Source organism: Megalobrama amblycephala, linkage group LG4, assembly GCF_018812025.1.
Source record: "Megalobrama amblycephala isolate DHTTF-2021 linkage group LG4, ASM1881202v1, whole genome shotgun sequence".
Classification (NCBI taxonomy): Eukaryota; Metazoa; Chordata; class Actinopteri; order Cypriniformes; family Xenocyprididae; genus Megalobrama; species Megalobrama amblycephala.
Genome location: NC_063047.1, coordinates 51,400,361 through 51,417,230, shown reverse-complemented (window position 1 = coordinate 51,417,230; position 16,870 = coordinate 51,400,361). Strand labels below are relative to the sequence as shown.

Genomic DNA, 16,870 nt, shown 5'->3' with positions numbered 1-16,870 from the left:
CAAAAATTTGCACCATTTTAAGTTTGTTTTCAGGCCACCAAAACGCTGCTGTCGTGTAAATGAACGGCCAAAATGCATACGTTTTCTCTTTTTAATTGAAACAGTCTCTTTTTCTGCGACATCACGGCTGGAACAACAACACTTGAAGTATAGCATGATCTCAGGTAATGTTTATGTGCTTTATTTAATGTTAAAAACATCTAATGTAAGTTTGAAAATCATTTTGTGTGTCTTTTATAGTCGTATGAAAACAACAATGGACAATTTGACCCTTCGTCAGGAGTTTGATTGACAGGCGGTCTAACCAATCATAACGCCGAATCCGCCATTTTGTCCAACAAAGCAGTCAGGAATTAGTAGATTAACATCGGTAGGCTTGAACTTGAAAAGTGGTGTGTACTGACATCTTTCTGCGGTTGAAACAACATTCCTTCTGATGTTCATTCATGTTTATTTGATGCTATAAATTAACTAGTAGGAAGACATGATCGGATTCATGAGCCGCTTGATCTGAGGCGCTACAGAGATCTGTTGCAACGCATTAAAGAGCCACAAAACGGTATTTATTGTTTAAATTTCTTTAAAAATGACAAAATTTCATATCAAAAGTAACCTGCTCTGTCTTGTCTGTCGACGCGTTGTCCGTTGTCGGTGTCCTCTGCTCTGCAATGTATTTTTTTACTGTGAGAACATGATGTGTAGCGAGGCTTTTCGGACATAGCAACAGTAACTAAAGGGGGCGGGTCTTTGCGAACGGTCAGTTCATCTCAGATCTTCAAAATAAATAAATGGGCACAAGAATGTTCAAACTGTTAACTCGTGAACAGACAAGTATTCTATGACAAAGATTGTTTCAGTATGTATTTTTAATCATGTTAAAATGGTGTAATATTCATGAATTTGATTATGTAGCAACTCATCCGGGAGCTTGCCAAGAGAGACCGCCCACGTGCTCTTCTGATTGGCTGTGATTTTGATTGACTCTATAAAGTCTCATAGTCGCGTAGCGTCTGGTGTGGAGTGGACAGACAAATTGTCGCTAGAATCTTATCGCATCGCGTTTGGTTAGGACAGGGTGTTATAGTTATCTGGTTCAAATTATTAGCAGCATAAATAGCAAATTCATCTCTAAAATGCTTTCAATGTGAACTATTTAATTTGGAGAAAGAGATAGGGATGTGAATTTATTGCGTCACATATATGCAAGTTTGATGCACAGCTGATTGGTCCAGTCAAAGTCCCTTTAAGACAAGTCATTTCACTCGGCGGCCATCTTTGACGGGCATCCTGGGCATCATGCAGCTCCTATCTCTTTGAATGGGGAAACATCAAATTCCCCAAAACTGTTCGCCAACCTTACGATTAAATTTCATATTTGAAATCACCAATGAAATCTGACAACAACTGTCTCATAAATGTTTTTTCCAAACTCTCGAATCATGACAAAAAACAAATGTTCAGGCTGGATCAAGCTAATGCGCATGCGCAAACCTAAATGCGCGTCTCTTGTGCCTCATTTCGGAGGCGCGCGTCTGACTGTTTCTATAGAAACCAGTGCTTCTAACGGCTGCTGCAGTGACGCAATGACTTTACCAATCGGCGATTGGTTCTTATTTAGAAGGCGGAACTTATTCCGCCATATTGCGCGTTACACTTTCTCCCATTCAAAACAATACGAGTGACATATCTTGTGTTATTCTATAATCTTTGGTCCAGTTTTGGTTTGTGATCTCCTTGGGTAAAACTAAAAACCAATCCATCTTCATGAAAAACTAGTTTGTTCAAACTGGCATCCAAACAACCTTTGTCTTTCTGTTGTTTTTGTTTGTCACCATGAGCTCATTTAACACTTCAGTACAACAGTATGATATTTTTGACCATCTTCTTTTTCTGCGTAATTCATAATCAGGTATTCATAAGTCTTCATGGAAAGGTTTTGTGGCCTGGATCAGACATGACCGTGCTCCATTATTAGCATCGTTGATGTTGGTCTTAAGGTGATTATATGTGGCTATAGAATGAGACAGATGCACGAGAGCCGCCTGTAAATATAGCAGTGAATGTAGTCCTGGGAATGCAGACGCGCCTGCAGCTCTGAGAGCGTCTGCGCAGACTCATCTGAGACTTTCACAAAAACTGACCTGTAATGTTCAATAAAGCTTGGCCACGATGTTGACGCCTTTCTATAAAGGTCACTGTCAGCATCTAAGACATGTCAATCTTGTTTCCAGATAATCAGAATCATGTAGAGATCAATCCCATGTTTGGGCTCTGGGATCGAAGTCTCTCGGCTGCTTTAGTTTAAGCCTCTTCCTCATCCATGGATAATGGGATAATATGCTTCATTATCAAGTGCAGTTAAATCCACTGTAGCTGCTGCAAATATATTGTGCCATGAAACATGATCTCAAACCAGCCACAGTGTCTCTGTTTCAGTGACACAACCATAAATCATAAATCACAAAATCTATCTACACTACACTGTTCAAAAGTTTGGGTCAGTAAGGTTTTTGAAAGAGTTTCTTCTGCTCACCAAGGCTGCATTTATTTAATAAAAAAAAAATACAGTAAAAATAGTGAAATATTATTACAATTTAATATACCTGTTTTCCATGTGAATATATAGTAAAGTGTAATTTATATCCAGTTATCAAAGCTGAATTTTCAGCATCATTACTCCAGTGTTGTGTCACATGATCCTTCAAAAATCATTCTAATATGATGATTTGATAATAATCATAAATGTTTCTTGAGCAGCATCATTTTATTTGTCAGGATTCTTTGATGGTTTCTCAGCATGCACTGCAGCATAAACATTTATTTGTAAAGTTGACGTGGCCTGCATTAATGTCAATCCTGAATACAGTAGTCAATTCCTTCATTCTTCATAATGATGAATATAATGTACAGTATTCACATCAGATTCATTATTATTTCTGATTGCAGAGTTTTGTTATGAATGCAGAACATCTATCAGACATGAATCATTTTACAAACTCTCTGTTCTGCTTTTTTATCAAACTCTCTTGTATGGAGTCAAATCCATGCCACATATATTTGCAGAACAAAAGTTTTGCAAAGGAAAAAGTATTGAGCAAATAAAGCTTTTTTTTTTTTTTTTTTGTGAACAAAAGAATTACTTGCAAAAGAAAGAGTATTGGGAAATACGTTCTGCAAACAAAAATGAGGAATTGCAAAATATAAATAAAACAGCAAAAATAAAGATAATTGAACAAATCAATGACTTCTGTAAAAGAAGCTTAAGAACCTTTTTCATTTTTGCAAGAGGTTTTTAGCTGCAATGATTTTGCAATATATTTTCCTACTAATTTATTTTAACAATTTTTTGTAAAAAAAAAAAAAAATGTTTTGCAAAAATATGTGGCATGGATTTGACCCATACTCTCGTTCTTCAGCGATGTTCTTGTGTTGGTGCTTTCAGATAAACAGCTCTTGTCAGTTTCATTAAAGTGTTAATCTGTAATCTTTAAACTCATCAAAGATGCAAAACAAACAAAATGCAGTGAATGAAAGACAGGAGACTTCTGAATTTCACAGTTTTATTTTTCATGAAAAGTTCAGCTGTCTTTGAATGGTTTGTACTCGCAATGTGCATCTTCACAGTTTGAAATGTTTCCCACTTCTGTTTTTCAAGTATTATTGTCAAAGCTATAAAACAAGCCGAAACGCCTTTGTTCCTTCTGAAAAGAGAAAACCAAAACAAAACAGCCCCATAACAGAGTCTGACGCCACACACACTCTCACACACACACACACTCTTGTACGTCTGTCTTTGTGAGGACATTCATTGACACAATGCAATCTCCAGCTCCTTACCATAACCCTACCCATCACAACTAAGTGCCTAAACTGACCCTTACCCTATTATATACAACCTGATCCCTAAACCAGGTCTTGACCCTCAAACAGACCCTCAGAGACTCTCAAAAAGACTCAGAAAGCGAAGACCGGCCAAAATGTCCTCATTTTACTCCGTGTCCTCACTCTGATGGTCTAAAACTCAAACCGGTCCTCACAAAAATATCCATGGAAGCTTGTTTCCGCCACAAAATAAAAAAGGTAATTGCAACTTTTTATCTCACAATTCTGACTTTTTTTCTCAAATTATAAAGTCAGAATTGTGTGTTATAACGTCAGAATTGCAACTGCGAATTTTGAATTATGACTTTTTTCTTGTTGCGAGTTTTTATCATGCAATTCTGACTTTTTATCTCACAATTCTGAGAAAGAAAAATCATAACTTTGAAATAAAAAGTTGCAATTACCTTTTTTATTTTTTATTTCATGGCAGAAACAAGCTTTCATAGATATCAGTACAAGTACACACACACACACACAGTATAAACATGTGCTGCTAATCGAGCTGAAGGAACTAAACAATTTCATATCCAAAACTAAATGATTTATTGTGGATATATTGTCTTTGTTGTGACTCTGAATGTTCTCTGAACGTTCTGAAACAAGTAGTAACATCTAAAAAAATGTTAGACAAACAAAAATGTTTCAGAAAAAATGCTCCATGAACGATGTATAAATAAAATATTTTGAGAACGTTATTAAAGACCAGATCGCTCTGAACAAACGTTCTATTAACGTTACTGGAAGAACGTTCTGAGAACATTCCCTGTTCACTACAGACCCCCAAAATATGATAATCATCTTGCATCCTAAAATTTCTTGTGATGGCCCAATTTATATTGTGGAAAAATGTATATTATTAATATATTGTAACTTATTACATTTTTTCTACTCATTATAGCATCATACTCCATAGATGCATCATTTATTTCCTCAATTTATATTTAGTGTAATCTAATTTGTATTTGTTTTTAAATAAAATCTATTTTATTAATTTTAAGCACTGCTTTGAAAGCCCCAGTTTTAAGCCAAACAGCAGGAATCATGTAGCGCAAGATTCTTGACATGGACAAGAACGTTTAATAATGATGGATAAAAGTCTTCTGGAGGTACAAACATCAGAAATCTTAAATATAATTCTTCAGTCAAGTTGTCTACAAGCAAACACACACACACTCTCTCTCACACATCATGTGATTGTACCAAACACACATGAGCATCAAATAAAGCATTTTCTGAAATGACACAAATGATGGCGGAGACGTCCGGCACTGAACGCTGAGGAGGTTTATAATGAAGCTTGTGTTTGTGCCACATGTGCATATCACTGTTGCTCAGCGTTCGACTGCATGTTTAATGTCAGCAGCTTGACTAAAGGCGTCACAACATGAAGGCTCATCCGTCCTGACCAGTTTCTAGCGTCAACACCTTCAGTGTATAAGGCCTTCAATGTGATCAACAACAAATGGCATCAGGAAGCGCTGAAGTGTTTTATCTTATTAAGTTTGACTGAGCTCAGAATGGATCAAAAGTGTGCATAATTGCCATTTTTACTAATATATTAAGCAAATTTGCCTTCAAATTCTCCAACACTGCAATGCAAAAAAATAGATTATTTAAATGTTAAAGTATTTATGCACTATCAGTCAAAAGTTTGGAATTATTATTATTTTTGAAATAACCAATGTTGCATTTATGGTTAAAATTTTTTAAATATTTTATAATGTAAAACAGCCGTTTTCTATGTGAATATATAGTAAACTATAATTTATTCCTGTGATCAAAGCTGAATTTTCAGCACCATTACTCCAATCAGTGTCACATGACCTTTCAGAAATCATTCTAATATGCTGATTATTAATTATTCCAAAGTTTCGACTGCTAGTGCTCATTATAGTGGTATCTGCCTTTCATTGATGCTGATTTCAAAAAACATCGCTGTATGACAGCGAGGAGAGGAGGAAACGCACTCAACTGTCATGAAAATAATGTGCAGTTCTTTTGATTTTGTGCAGAATTGTGGCCTGGACACGAGCAGCAGTCATTCGGAAAACACACATTTCTCCCTCGCAGCTTCTGCTGATTGTGTTTGATTTTAGGAGGAGATCAATGAGGAGAGCAGATGCAGCCTTCAGCGCTTCTGTCGCCTCACACATATACGTGTCCGTCGTTCAAACGCCAGGAGAACTGATTGTTTGCGCGTTCGTTCGTAATAACTCTATTGATTGGCCACGATGTCTTGACATCTTGACAACTCACATGTAGTAGAAAATATATATTTTTGGACTCTCCGCTCTTGTAAAACACAGCAGAAGTGCATCAGTGGCTGGTCGACGGGGAACAAAAACACTGAAGCTCCTGTTGAAAACACTGAATGCATAATAACGGCGTCCCGCTCCGGTCTGGTGTCCTGGTTTGGTTCATTGCCGTCCCCTCAGACCGAGGACTAACTGGGACACGATCAGTGCAAATTCTACCATCTGACAGGTAGGATGTGCGAGGTTTACTGCATTGCACTTGATTTAAGGCGAAAGTTTGCAGTGAAAGCAATGTAAACTTAAGGCAGCGTGAATTGAACAGTCTGGGTGCGTCTCAATCAGCTCTCCAGCTCCCTAGGCAGTCAATCACTACACACTGATGACTGACAACGTCAATTTATGAACAACAGCAGCACAGATATCTTTCTGACATTATTTTTTGTACTGCTACTCAAAGTACTTTCCCTTTTACACTTTTCAGCTGTAAATTAATTATAAATAGTAGCTAGATCATGTTCACTGCCCGTCTGTGTTTATCACTCTAAAGCTGCTTTCAAACAATCTGTATTGTATAGCGCTATATAAATAAAGCTGACTGAACTTTACTAAAATAAGATGTTTAAAAAAAATACATGTCCCCTATGAGATGGGCAGAAAAACTATATGTCAATGCTTTTGCTTTCACTGACAAAACTTTTGAGTTATTTGCGAGCGAATGCAAAGTTTCTCACGGGAACGCAAAGGTTTTGGAAGTGAACGCAAAGTTACTCTGAGAAATGTAAAAGTTTTGGAAGCGAACGCAAGACCTTTGTGTTCCCGCAAGAAATTTTGGAAGCGAACGCAGTTTCTCAAAACACAAAAGCCTTGTTCAGACTGTCAGTCCAAATCCGATTTTTGTGCATATCCGATCAGATTTAGCAAGTCTGAATGGCCAAATACCTCATGAAATGCATTTCGAGCTACATTCATATGTGGTTTGGAATCCTATTCAAATCGCATTTCTGGAAATCAGTTTCAGTCTGACTGTTCCGATTGGATTTCACGTGGTTTATGTGACTCATGCAACGGAAACATGCTGAAAGTCGCTGCAGAAACAATGCTGTGTTGTTGCAATGTGCCGGACGAGCAGAAATTAGCAATAGGCTATAACTGAGACATGTTTTGCGACCGGCGGAGACGACAGGACGGAATAAAGTCGCTCATACCATCCTACCATGTTTCTGCCGTTGCCTTATCATAACGCAGTCATCCAGCGCCGGCGGCTACACATTGTCATGATGTAAATAAGATAACATCTGTATTGCAAACCCCTCCATGCTGTGGTTGTTGTTGTTGTTTTTGGCGTATACCTACGAACGCAACGTCATTGCCATAGAAACCAATGCAGATATTCCGGAAAACAAAAAAGCAGATCTGAACACTTGCGATACACAAAATTTTTAGAATAGATTCCAATCGGATACGCAAATAATCTGATTTGAGCGAGGCTAAAGAGTCTCAGGTGAACGTTTTACTAGAGAACAGCTTTTGCAAGCGAATGGAAAATTTCTTGCGGGAATGCAAAGGTTTTGGAAGTGAACGCAAAATTTCTCTGGGAAAAGTTTTGCGAGTGAATGCAAAGTTTCTCGGGCGAACGCAAAAGTTTTATGAAATAACGCACAGGTTTTGGAAGTGAATGTAAAGTTGTTCTGGGAAACGCAAAAGATTTGCAAGAGAACGCAAAAGCATTGATGTATATCTTTTCCTTCCATCTCATATTTTTTCTATCACCATGTCCCTTTAGGGGCTCCATAGTATTGAGTTGATTTGAGCAATTTATGTTTCATGCTTCAGAATTTCCATTAATGGAACATGGTTCCCTTTCGTTGGATCGTCGAAGATGACTCTATTGGGGTAATTCCCTCCTTCCTCATAGCGATATCTTCGATAACGCAGTGTCTCGTTCCCTCCTCTCAGGGAACCGAGGTTACATTAGGTAACTGGAGATGTTTTGAAGTGCATTGTGGGACTTTTTAGGAAACAAAAGTTTCAGTGCACTGGAAGGATTTGCGATTGAGACGACCACCCTGATCAGTCAACTAGGGTGCTGATTGAGACGGACCCTCTTTCCATTCGTCAGAGACATCGCATTTCGTCAAGCAATATTCCCACACAAAAAAGCCTTTATATTTTGCAGTGGCGTTTAGCACAGTGATTCCCGACCCGTTTTGCAGGTAGAAGCTCGTCCCAGTCTCAGTGTTTGGGAGGGATGACCACCACCGGCTCGCCCGCTTTCGGCCGCCACATCAGTACCTGCGCGTCATTGGCGTTGGGTTTGACCATGGCGTTGGGCGGGATGGCTTCGTTCTTGCCCAGCACCTGCGGCTGCTCTTGCGCGATCGGCTCGCGCAGCTTGGCTCTTTGTCCCAGCGGCTTGTCCGGATCCACCTCGATGTGCAGACGCATGCGCCAGCGCACCGTCTGCAGCACCAGGATCTCACCCGACGCCTGGTTTATTGCCACCAGCCACGTGGTGAAGCTCTGGTCCCTCCAGATGCTGCTGAGCATGGGAACGTTGCTGTCGCTCACCGGGACGCCCCACGTCACGCTGGGGTAGAAGTTATCGTTCATGCTGACGGTGAACTTGGTGTCCTTCTTGGTGGGACCCACAATGGTGCATGTCTCGGTGGTGTTGCCATACCACGGGTAGTTGACACCGTCCGAGTCGCTGATGGCTTGGATTTTTCCGTCTCTGAGATCCGGAAGCTCCCAGCTGGACCTGCGGGAGACACCAGAAGATGAGAGCGCGGAAACACGAGGGAACTGGGCCGAGTGAAGCGCACTGACTCTAGAGGAAACGAGAACACTAGTCGCCAAAGGCAAGAGATGCTTTTTATTCCAGCATTTAGAGGAAGTTAAACATAGAACAGGGAGCCTGAACAAAAGAGGCCTTTCATAAAAACAAACCCTTGCATCTCTATTGGGTCACATCATATTCTGACTCAGTGTTCTGTGTTAATCTCTACCCTTGTGGAAAAAGAAGTGCACTTAAATTGTATTAAAGAGCACTTGTTTGCATCTTAAAAGTACATTTCTAAAAATATGTATTATGTATATATGTATAATTAACCATATTTTAAATGTACTAAAATCCAACTTCATAGTTTTGAACAAGATTTGAGCAGCGTGGACATTCTGCTAAACACCTTCTTTAGTGTTTTACAGAAGAGAGAATGTCAGATGTGTTTGAAGCGACATGATGATGAGTAAGTGATGGCAGACGTCTCGTTTGTGGTGTACTGTGCCTTTAAGCAGCGATGCTCTCAATGACCTTCACCGTACAGTAGAATCAGCACACGGCGCGGGTGATGGCAGGACAAACGCTAGAGCTATCGATTCCCTGATGCAGGAAAACCATGACCTTTCTCCCAGAACTCATGCATCAGCAGAAGAGCATCATGGGAAAGAGGCACATGACATGAACACATGAGGGGCTTTGATTATCATCAGGGGAATAAGAATAGAAACACTCTTGAGAGTGTGTGTGTGTGTGTGTGTGTGTGTGTATGATAGTGTATGAGTGTCTGTGTGAGATAGTGTCTGTGTGAGATAGTGTGTGTGTGTGTGAGATAGTGTGTGATCGTAAGCGTAAGTCAAATGGCTCAAACTGTTTTTTTTATTCAAACAATGCAGAAAGTTGTCTGTGATGGGTAGGATTAGGGGTAAGGTATATACAGTATACAGCATAAAAACCATTACGTCTATGCAGAGTCCCCAAAGATAGTGAACCAGAAGAGTGCGTGTGCTTACGTTGTATGTGTCCAAATGAGAAAACTTATCTATATTCATATTTAATAGTGTCTAATTGATGTAAATGAGAGTTATGGTTTGGTTTTTGCGGAAGGATTAGCCTTGGACTTTAACTTACACGTCTTACTCATATAATTACCAACAAACTGAACTTTGATAGTTGGATGAGTAATGCCTTTATAATTAAACATTTTGTTTTTACATGTTTGTTTTTTAATAGAATTTCAGTCAACTTGCATGTCATTTAATGGGTTATATAGAACAAAACGTGTGTCAGTAGTTATTAGGGGCCAAGCATCGAAATTGTGTAGGCACCTATTGAATCCGCTGGCGTTCTACTTTTTCTTCTTCCCCTCTGGATGTTTATGGCAGCCCACAAAACCACTTGCAGGAAAGTTTTGAAATTTGGCACACTGATAGAGGCCAGTCTGAACTGTCACCATAGCATATTTGGGGCTAGATTTACTAAACGGGGCAAATTAGCATGAGAGCGTATTTCCACAAATGCGCAAATGGGAGTGGCACGTTTTGCACGCGATCTACTGCTGACGCACAAGTTAAAGAACACAGACGCAGTCGAATCATTTACATAATAACCAACGCAATCTAACAAGAGCACCGCAAATTAGCATTGGGACGCAAATAAGCAGAGCTGATGCTCAACAGGTGCGGGTCGACACAGGTGCAAACACGTTCACATATATAGGACTAATATCGTTTGCCAAGCCATGTTGGCCTGTATATACATATATAGATATATAGGCTAACTTGGCTTGGCAAATGATATGTTCGGATAACGTCTTCCTAATATGAGTGAAAAATATTTTCTCCCTTCTACCACACGCTGTCTGTGCCATGCAGCCATGTCGCAAAATGTGTTAATACATGCTTTTTTTGGCCGTTAAATAATGGCACAAATACCAGTAAATGGACTAGCACAAACATTAGTAAATCATGTTGCTTGATTCATTTAAATACTCCCCTCCCATAAATTTTGCTACAAATGCATATGTAATAAGGTCAGCCACAAAAACAACGCAGTCCACACCTTTTCAGTGCTAATTTTGCACTGCGTGTCTTTAGTAAATCCCAACAGTAGGTTTTTAACGGCAAAGGAGGGTTTACACAAGCTGTTAGTAAATCTGGCCCATGGTGTCTCTAACTCGACCCCTCTAGCGCCACCAACTGTCCAAACTGTAACAAAATCTTTTTCCCTCTGATTCCTTGGCTTATTTTCCGTCATGAAAATTTTCCTGCCATTTTGAATTTTCAGAAAAAAAAAACCACACTTTTTTAACTCCTCCTAGGCCGTTGTTCCGATTTTCATGAAAATTGAACAAGATCATCTTCAGACAATGCCAACAAAAAGTTGATTTGTCAAACTGTTTTTGAAAAACATGTGAACGAATTTTACGTTTGCGAAAATAGACGTAAAGCTCCTCAACGCTTTGTCATATTCCAACCAAACTTGGTCCATGTCATCACAAGCATGACCTGAGGTTACATGCTGCGTTTCGGCGCAGCGCCACCTACTGGTTCAGAGATACGGAAAATGTGGTCTCGTTAGATTTATATCGGCAATTATGAATTTTGTAGTAAAATGCTGTATTTTACGAACGCATGAATGGCACGATGCCCTGAAGGAGTCTGAGACGTTTCGGACCAGCGCCACCTAGTGGTGAAATCATTAACATGCTTATAACTTTGGATGTGGTTGATTTATTTTCACGGGAGTCATCTCCATAGATTCCTGAATCCCTACTGAGTCCAATGATACCAAACATGCTAGGTTTCGCCTTATGGTTAGTGCAACATGATTTAGCATTTAAACAACATTCACGAATATCTTAGAAACCGTTAGTCCGATTGAGACGAAACCACCATAGGAAAATCAGAAACATAGGTCGTTGATTAAAAGCTAATGGCCAAATGTCAAAATGTTGATAGTAAGTGGCAAAAAAATGCAAACAAATCAAAGTCAGGTGTGGGTAATTTGATACGCTTATGTATGGGGGCTCTCTGAGGACACACTTGGTGGCGCTATAATTGAACAAAACGTGAAGTTGGCTCTAACTACAGTACTATTGATCTGATTGACTTCAAAATTGACATGCAGTGTCTTTGTCTCAGTTGCTATCATAGTCCATTATGACATTGTTAATCTGCTTCCTTGTTTGCTTCTGTTGTGTTTGGCCCCTTAATTGCTGCTTGCAGCTATATTTTTAATCTTATTTTACTTTATTCAAATCACTGTTACAATGGGATTAAAACAATGTAGTGCTTTATGGCTCTGCGTACATAACTGCTCATATTTTGCATGACTAAAAAGAAAATGACTTTTGATGTTTAAGGTTGCATTCGTAATCTATTTTAATGTTCTTAATGTTCATATTTATCTCTGACATATCAGGTGATGTTGTCTGGAACAAAACCCACTTCAATGCCAAAGGAAAGAAGCAGCGTTAGTAAGGTATGGTTTCCGGCTCAAACCACCATCGCTTCAGCTCAACACGTCTCAGAGAAACCTGGATCTGCCAATTAACCTTACAAAAACAACCCACTTCATCTTAATGTAAAATAATAATCTGGAGTGTAAGCAGACACTGTTGATATTATAATCCTGAGAAATCAGACAGCGAAGAGAGAGCATGCTAGATATGAAACTGTTTTGTTTTTTTTGCTTGCTGAAGTGTGTAAATGTTCGACGGGACCAACGTTATCAGGCTGAAACAGCAGTTGAAATATCAGTCAAGAGCGTCACGTCCGCTGTTACGCGATTCACGTAAAGCTCCTTCTCCGGCTGGACTCGTATTTGCTGTAACGTCCTAAAAGAGCATCTGGAAAATTGCAAAAAGGACAAAATGTGGAACTAAATAAAGCAATGATAATATCTGCAGTAATGTTTGTCTGGAATAAACACTCAACACTATTATCAAATACGTTCTTCCAGATATAACTCTAATTGTTATTCAATTTTACATATTAATATACTTTAAATGCACTAAATAGCAATTTCATCATTACAAATGTGTGTTTAAAAATGCTTGTCAGTACATTCTAACCATTTTCAAAGACAACAATGTAATTAAATATAAGGTTGCAATTAAGTGGGTCAAAAACACTTCAAAGTTCAGCTAACTGCATTTCATTTAAATTTACACTATAATACATTTAATTGCAATTAACATGCAATTACGTGTCTGAAAACATTACATTCACTCACTCGAGTTTATTTTTAAAAAGAGCTGTTATATAGGATATGATGTCATCAACTTACAAAAGGAAGTGGAACAAATTATTAGAAAACAACTTATTTTTGCTTTCAGGAGACAGTGTGCACATTTAATATCAGTCGTTTCATCATTTATTTTAAATGCGTCTAATTTCTGTGCTCGTTTTTCCAGGAATGCATGAAGGCTGAGCATGTGCTTATCTTAAAGTCTCCAGACATCATCTTAAGAGGCTTTTTTCGTTTCATACAGGAAATAGGGCAAAGCATAGCCTCTTCAACAGGAAGTAGGACAAGTGAAACCTCTAACGATGTGCTGTAATGCCACGAGACATGCTTCTGTTGCATGGTCAGATCATCATGCTTTACAATGACGATCCTACAGTAAATGTGGTCACATTTAGACAGTGATATTTGATTGTTCTCTTAAAATGTGTGAGATTGTGAAAGTAAAGCACTAAACGTGTATCAAGAGCACGTGCTGCGCACAAATAACACTTGTTACACGTGCCACATGTAGTTACTATATTAATAACAATAAATGATGCATGCATGCATGCAACTAACACTAACCCTATAGTAAATATTACTCTGTAAGAAACACAAATCCAACAGATAGTCAGAGTACAACATAATTACATTACTGATAATAAACTGCTTGTAATTAATGTGTAATTATCCTGTGGAGCTGCTGGTAATTACAGTTATTGTTTCTAGTTACACATGGGTGTCCATGTTATATTGAAATTGTACAATTAAGTAGTGAGTAATATTAATTAATGTACATGTAATTATGCATAATTTACTGTTGTTACTATAGTAAGTGCATGTAACGTGTAACAAGGACTTAAAGTGTTACTATATTTTCCCCAATAATTTCTCTTACAAAAACATTCACATACAAACACATTATAGTGCATTTTACTATTTCAGTCATTTTACATCAAAATTTCAAGTTTGATTCAATGTGTTACTCTCCGTTTCTGTAAATAATTATGATTATGATCATTATAGCAGGGGTTATCAATCTTTTAGATGCCACAGACCCCAAATATGAGCCCATCCTAAAATTTAAAAGCCAGCTACTGTATGTTTTCATATATAAACCCAGTTTATACTGTGAAATTGTTAATTATAATTATTAACTGTGAATTATTATAAATATTTAGTTTCTGTGACATTATTTTTTCTACTCACTAGTACTGTTAGATGTATTATTTATTTAAATATATTTATTTATTTTAATATATATTTTATTATTTATTTTAATACATTATTTATTATGTATTTTTATATTTCAGATGCAAAAGCCTCTAAGTGAATGTTTATGTTCAGTTATTTCACTTTAATGGCAATGAAAAGGACCTAAACATATGAGCTTGATAAAAATGCTTAAGTTAGAAGAAAATTTCAGACGGCACTTAAGAGGCTTTTGCATCTGAAGTCTTCATACATACATATATACATACATATATATATATATATATATATATATATATATATATATATATATATATATGCAGTATTATATTTAAATTGTTTGATCATTTTTATATTTTCATATATAAGAGACCCAATTTTTAAAAAAAACTAATATTATATACATAAAAATAACATAATTATTAAATAAATATATATTTTTACTACATTTTTATTATGTATTTTTGCATTTTTTACACTTTTTTTCTCTCTAAGCTTTTCCCATGGACCCCAAACCCTTGCATTATAGTGTTAAACTTTGTGTTTAATGTCAAATTTACTTACATCCCTTTCGATCCGTATTTGTTGTAGAACTCCATGTGGTTGCACGCCTGGATCCAGCCGACCGTCCAGCTCTCTTTACCGGCCACCGGCGGCACGACGACCCGGGCGGACGCGCGGAAATGCGGCGTGCGGTAGCGCAGCACCACGCTGGAGGACTCGTCGATGCTGGTGGGGTTCGAGTCGATGGAGGAGTTGAGCTCCAGAACCATGACGCTGTCGCGGAAACTCTTGGGTTTGCATCTGATACTCTGAATACAGCCCATCACAAGCAGCACGAGCGACCAGCAGAACATCAACCCTCAGAATAACGCACGCGACGCGCTGTCCCTCACAATATCGCTCTCGCTCTCAAACGCTGAACGACGCGTCGCAGCGTCGCCTCAGTAACTCTTATTTACGTTCAACCATAAAAGAAAACAAAAGAAAAGAAAAACAATATTCGTCAACTTTCCGTCATCGGCGGACCGTTAAAACGGTTCGTCATCAAACGTCATCACAGCTGGTTTTAAATTAAAACAAACAGGTTAAACCCATCGGCTCAGAGTACTGTTGGCATGTTGCGGGGAAATAAATGATTTTTAACGCTGGAAAAGTCATTATGTTCACATTGTCAGTGAGTTTGTCCTTGAGGTTCAGTTTCTCGCGCACTAATGAGTGAACGATCCGTCTCGCGCGCCGCCGCAGCATCCAGGTGAACTTCATCAGCCCGCGTGAATAAACATGAGCGATGGATAAATCAGTCCCGCTGTCACGAACATACATGTTGTGATGAACAGCCCATCATTGCCCCGTCTAGCTCTTTTCATCAGTTATAATCCATCCTCATCCTCACGTCGGTGCCGCGCTCAGCCTCCGTCCCGCAGCGCTGTGAGTGTCACCGCATCAGCTGCAGCTGCTCTACTCCGAGCGCCTGTGGCGTCACTTCCGCTCCCGACGCACGTATTATGGGGCGTGTAGTTCTGTTGAAATATCTATAACAGCTACAACAAATATATTTCTCAACAACAGAGAAGTCTTAACTTTACGACGATTCTTTATCGAGATCAAACTATGGCTCATTGTGGTGAGTAAGTGTGAAAACACAAAAAAAAAAGGAAAACCCACACGGGCGCCACTGTGGGTTACCTCATGCAGGCTCACAGTAGTTTTTCGCTAGACTTACAGAATAGCGGGTAATGATTTAGGTACGATGTTGTGATGAACCTTTCTCCACTGATATTCGAAGTTGTTCAAAGCATTTCTAAGGATGCTGAGGCAGACTGTGTAACATTAGCAACACATTATTAGCTGTTTTGTAACGTAGTCAAGCAAAAGGCTAATCATATTAATTACCGTTATTGTAAAGAGCGATTGTGTTTACCTCAGTAAGTTGACCGAGTGGATCTCTGAGCTGGCGTGAGTGAGTGGAGGCGGGGCTAATTTGCATATTCATGGCTCCGTGTATACTAAATGAAGTTCCCTCAATTTACTATTTCGTTCTTGATTTACTATTTAGTTCCATCAATTTACTAAAACGTGTGCACGATTTACTGTTTCGTTCCCTCGATTTACGTTTGTGTAACATTAGCAACACATTATTAGCTATTTGATAACGTAGTCAAGCAAAAGGCTAATCATATTAATTACCGTTATTGTATAGAGCGATTGTGTTTACCTCAGTAAGTTGACCGAGTGGATCTCTGAGCTGGCGTGAGTGAGTGGAGGCGGGGCTAATTTACATATTCATTGGGATCCGTGAATACTAAATGAAGTGTAGAGTTACATTCAAGCTATTTTAAGGCATGAAGAACATTTTTTCACAGGGAAAAAAAGTTTAAATAAGTCATTTTGGTACAGAGCCCCAGACATGACATGCAGGAAAAAAATAGTAGGCTAAATCGTGCGCACAATTTACTAATTCGTTCCCTCAATTTACTAAAACATGTGCACGATTTACTAATTCGTTCCCTCA

At 38.6% G+C, this 16,870-nt stretch overlaps 1 protein-coding gene across 1 annotated transcript; it reads right to left on the bottom strand.

The window, feature by feature from the left end:
- Nucleotides 1–6,045: 6,045 nt before the first annotated feature.
- Nucleotides 6,046–15,808, bottom strand: fam78ab (family with sequence similarity 78 member Ab). The gene is made up of 2 exons (XM_048189894.1): nt 14,920–15,808; nt 6,046–8,895 (listed from the first exon to the last, which is right to left on the bottom strand). Exons 1-2 carry the CDS (start codon nt 15,210–15,212, stop codon nt 8,370–8,372), a joined length of 819 nt encoding a protein of 272 aa, XP_048045851.1. The 5' UTR covers nt 15,213–15,808; the 3' UTR covers nt 6,046–8,369.
- Nucleotides 15,809–16,870: the final 1,062 nt, after the last annotated feature.

Coding starts and splice junctions, on each gene's coding strand:
- fam78ab (XM_048189894.1), bottom strand. CDS start 15,212: ATGTTCTGCTGGTCGCTCGTGCTGCTTGTGATGGGCTGTATTCAGAGT. Junction 8,896..14,919: donor AAATACGGATCGAAAGGGAT/GTAAGTAAATTT, acceptor TGTCTCCCGCAG/GTCCAGCTGGGAGCTTCCGG.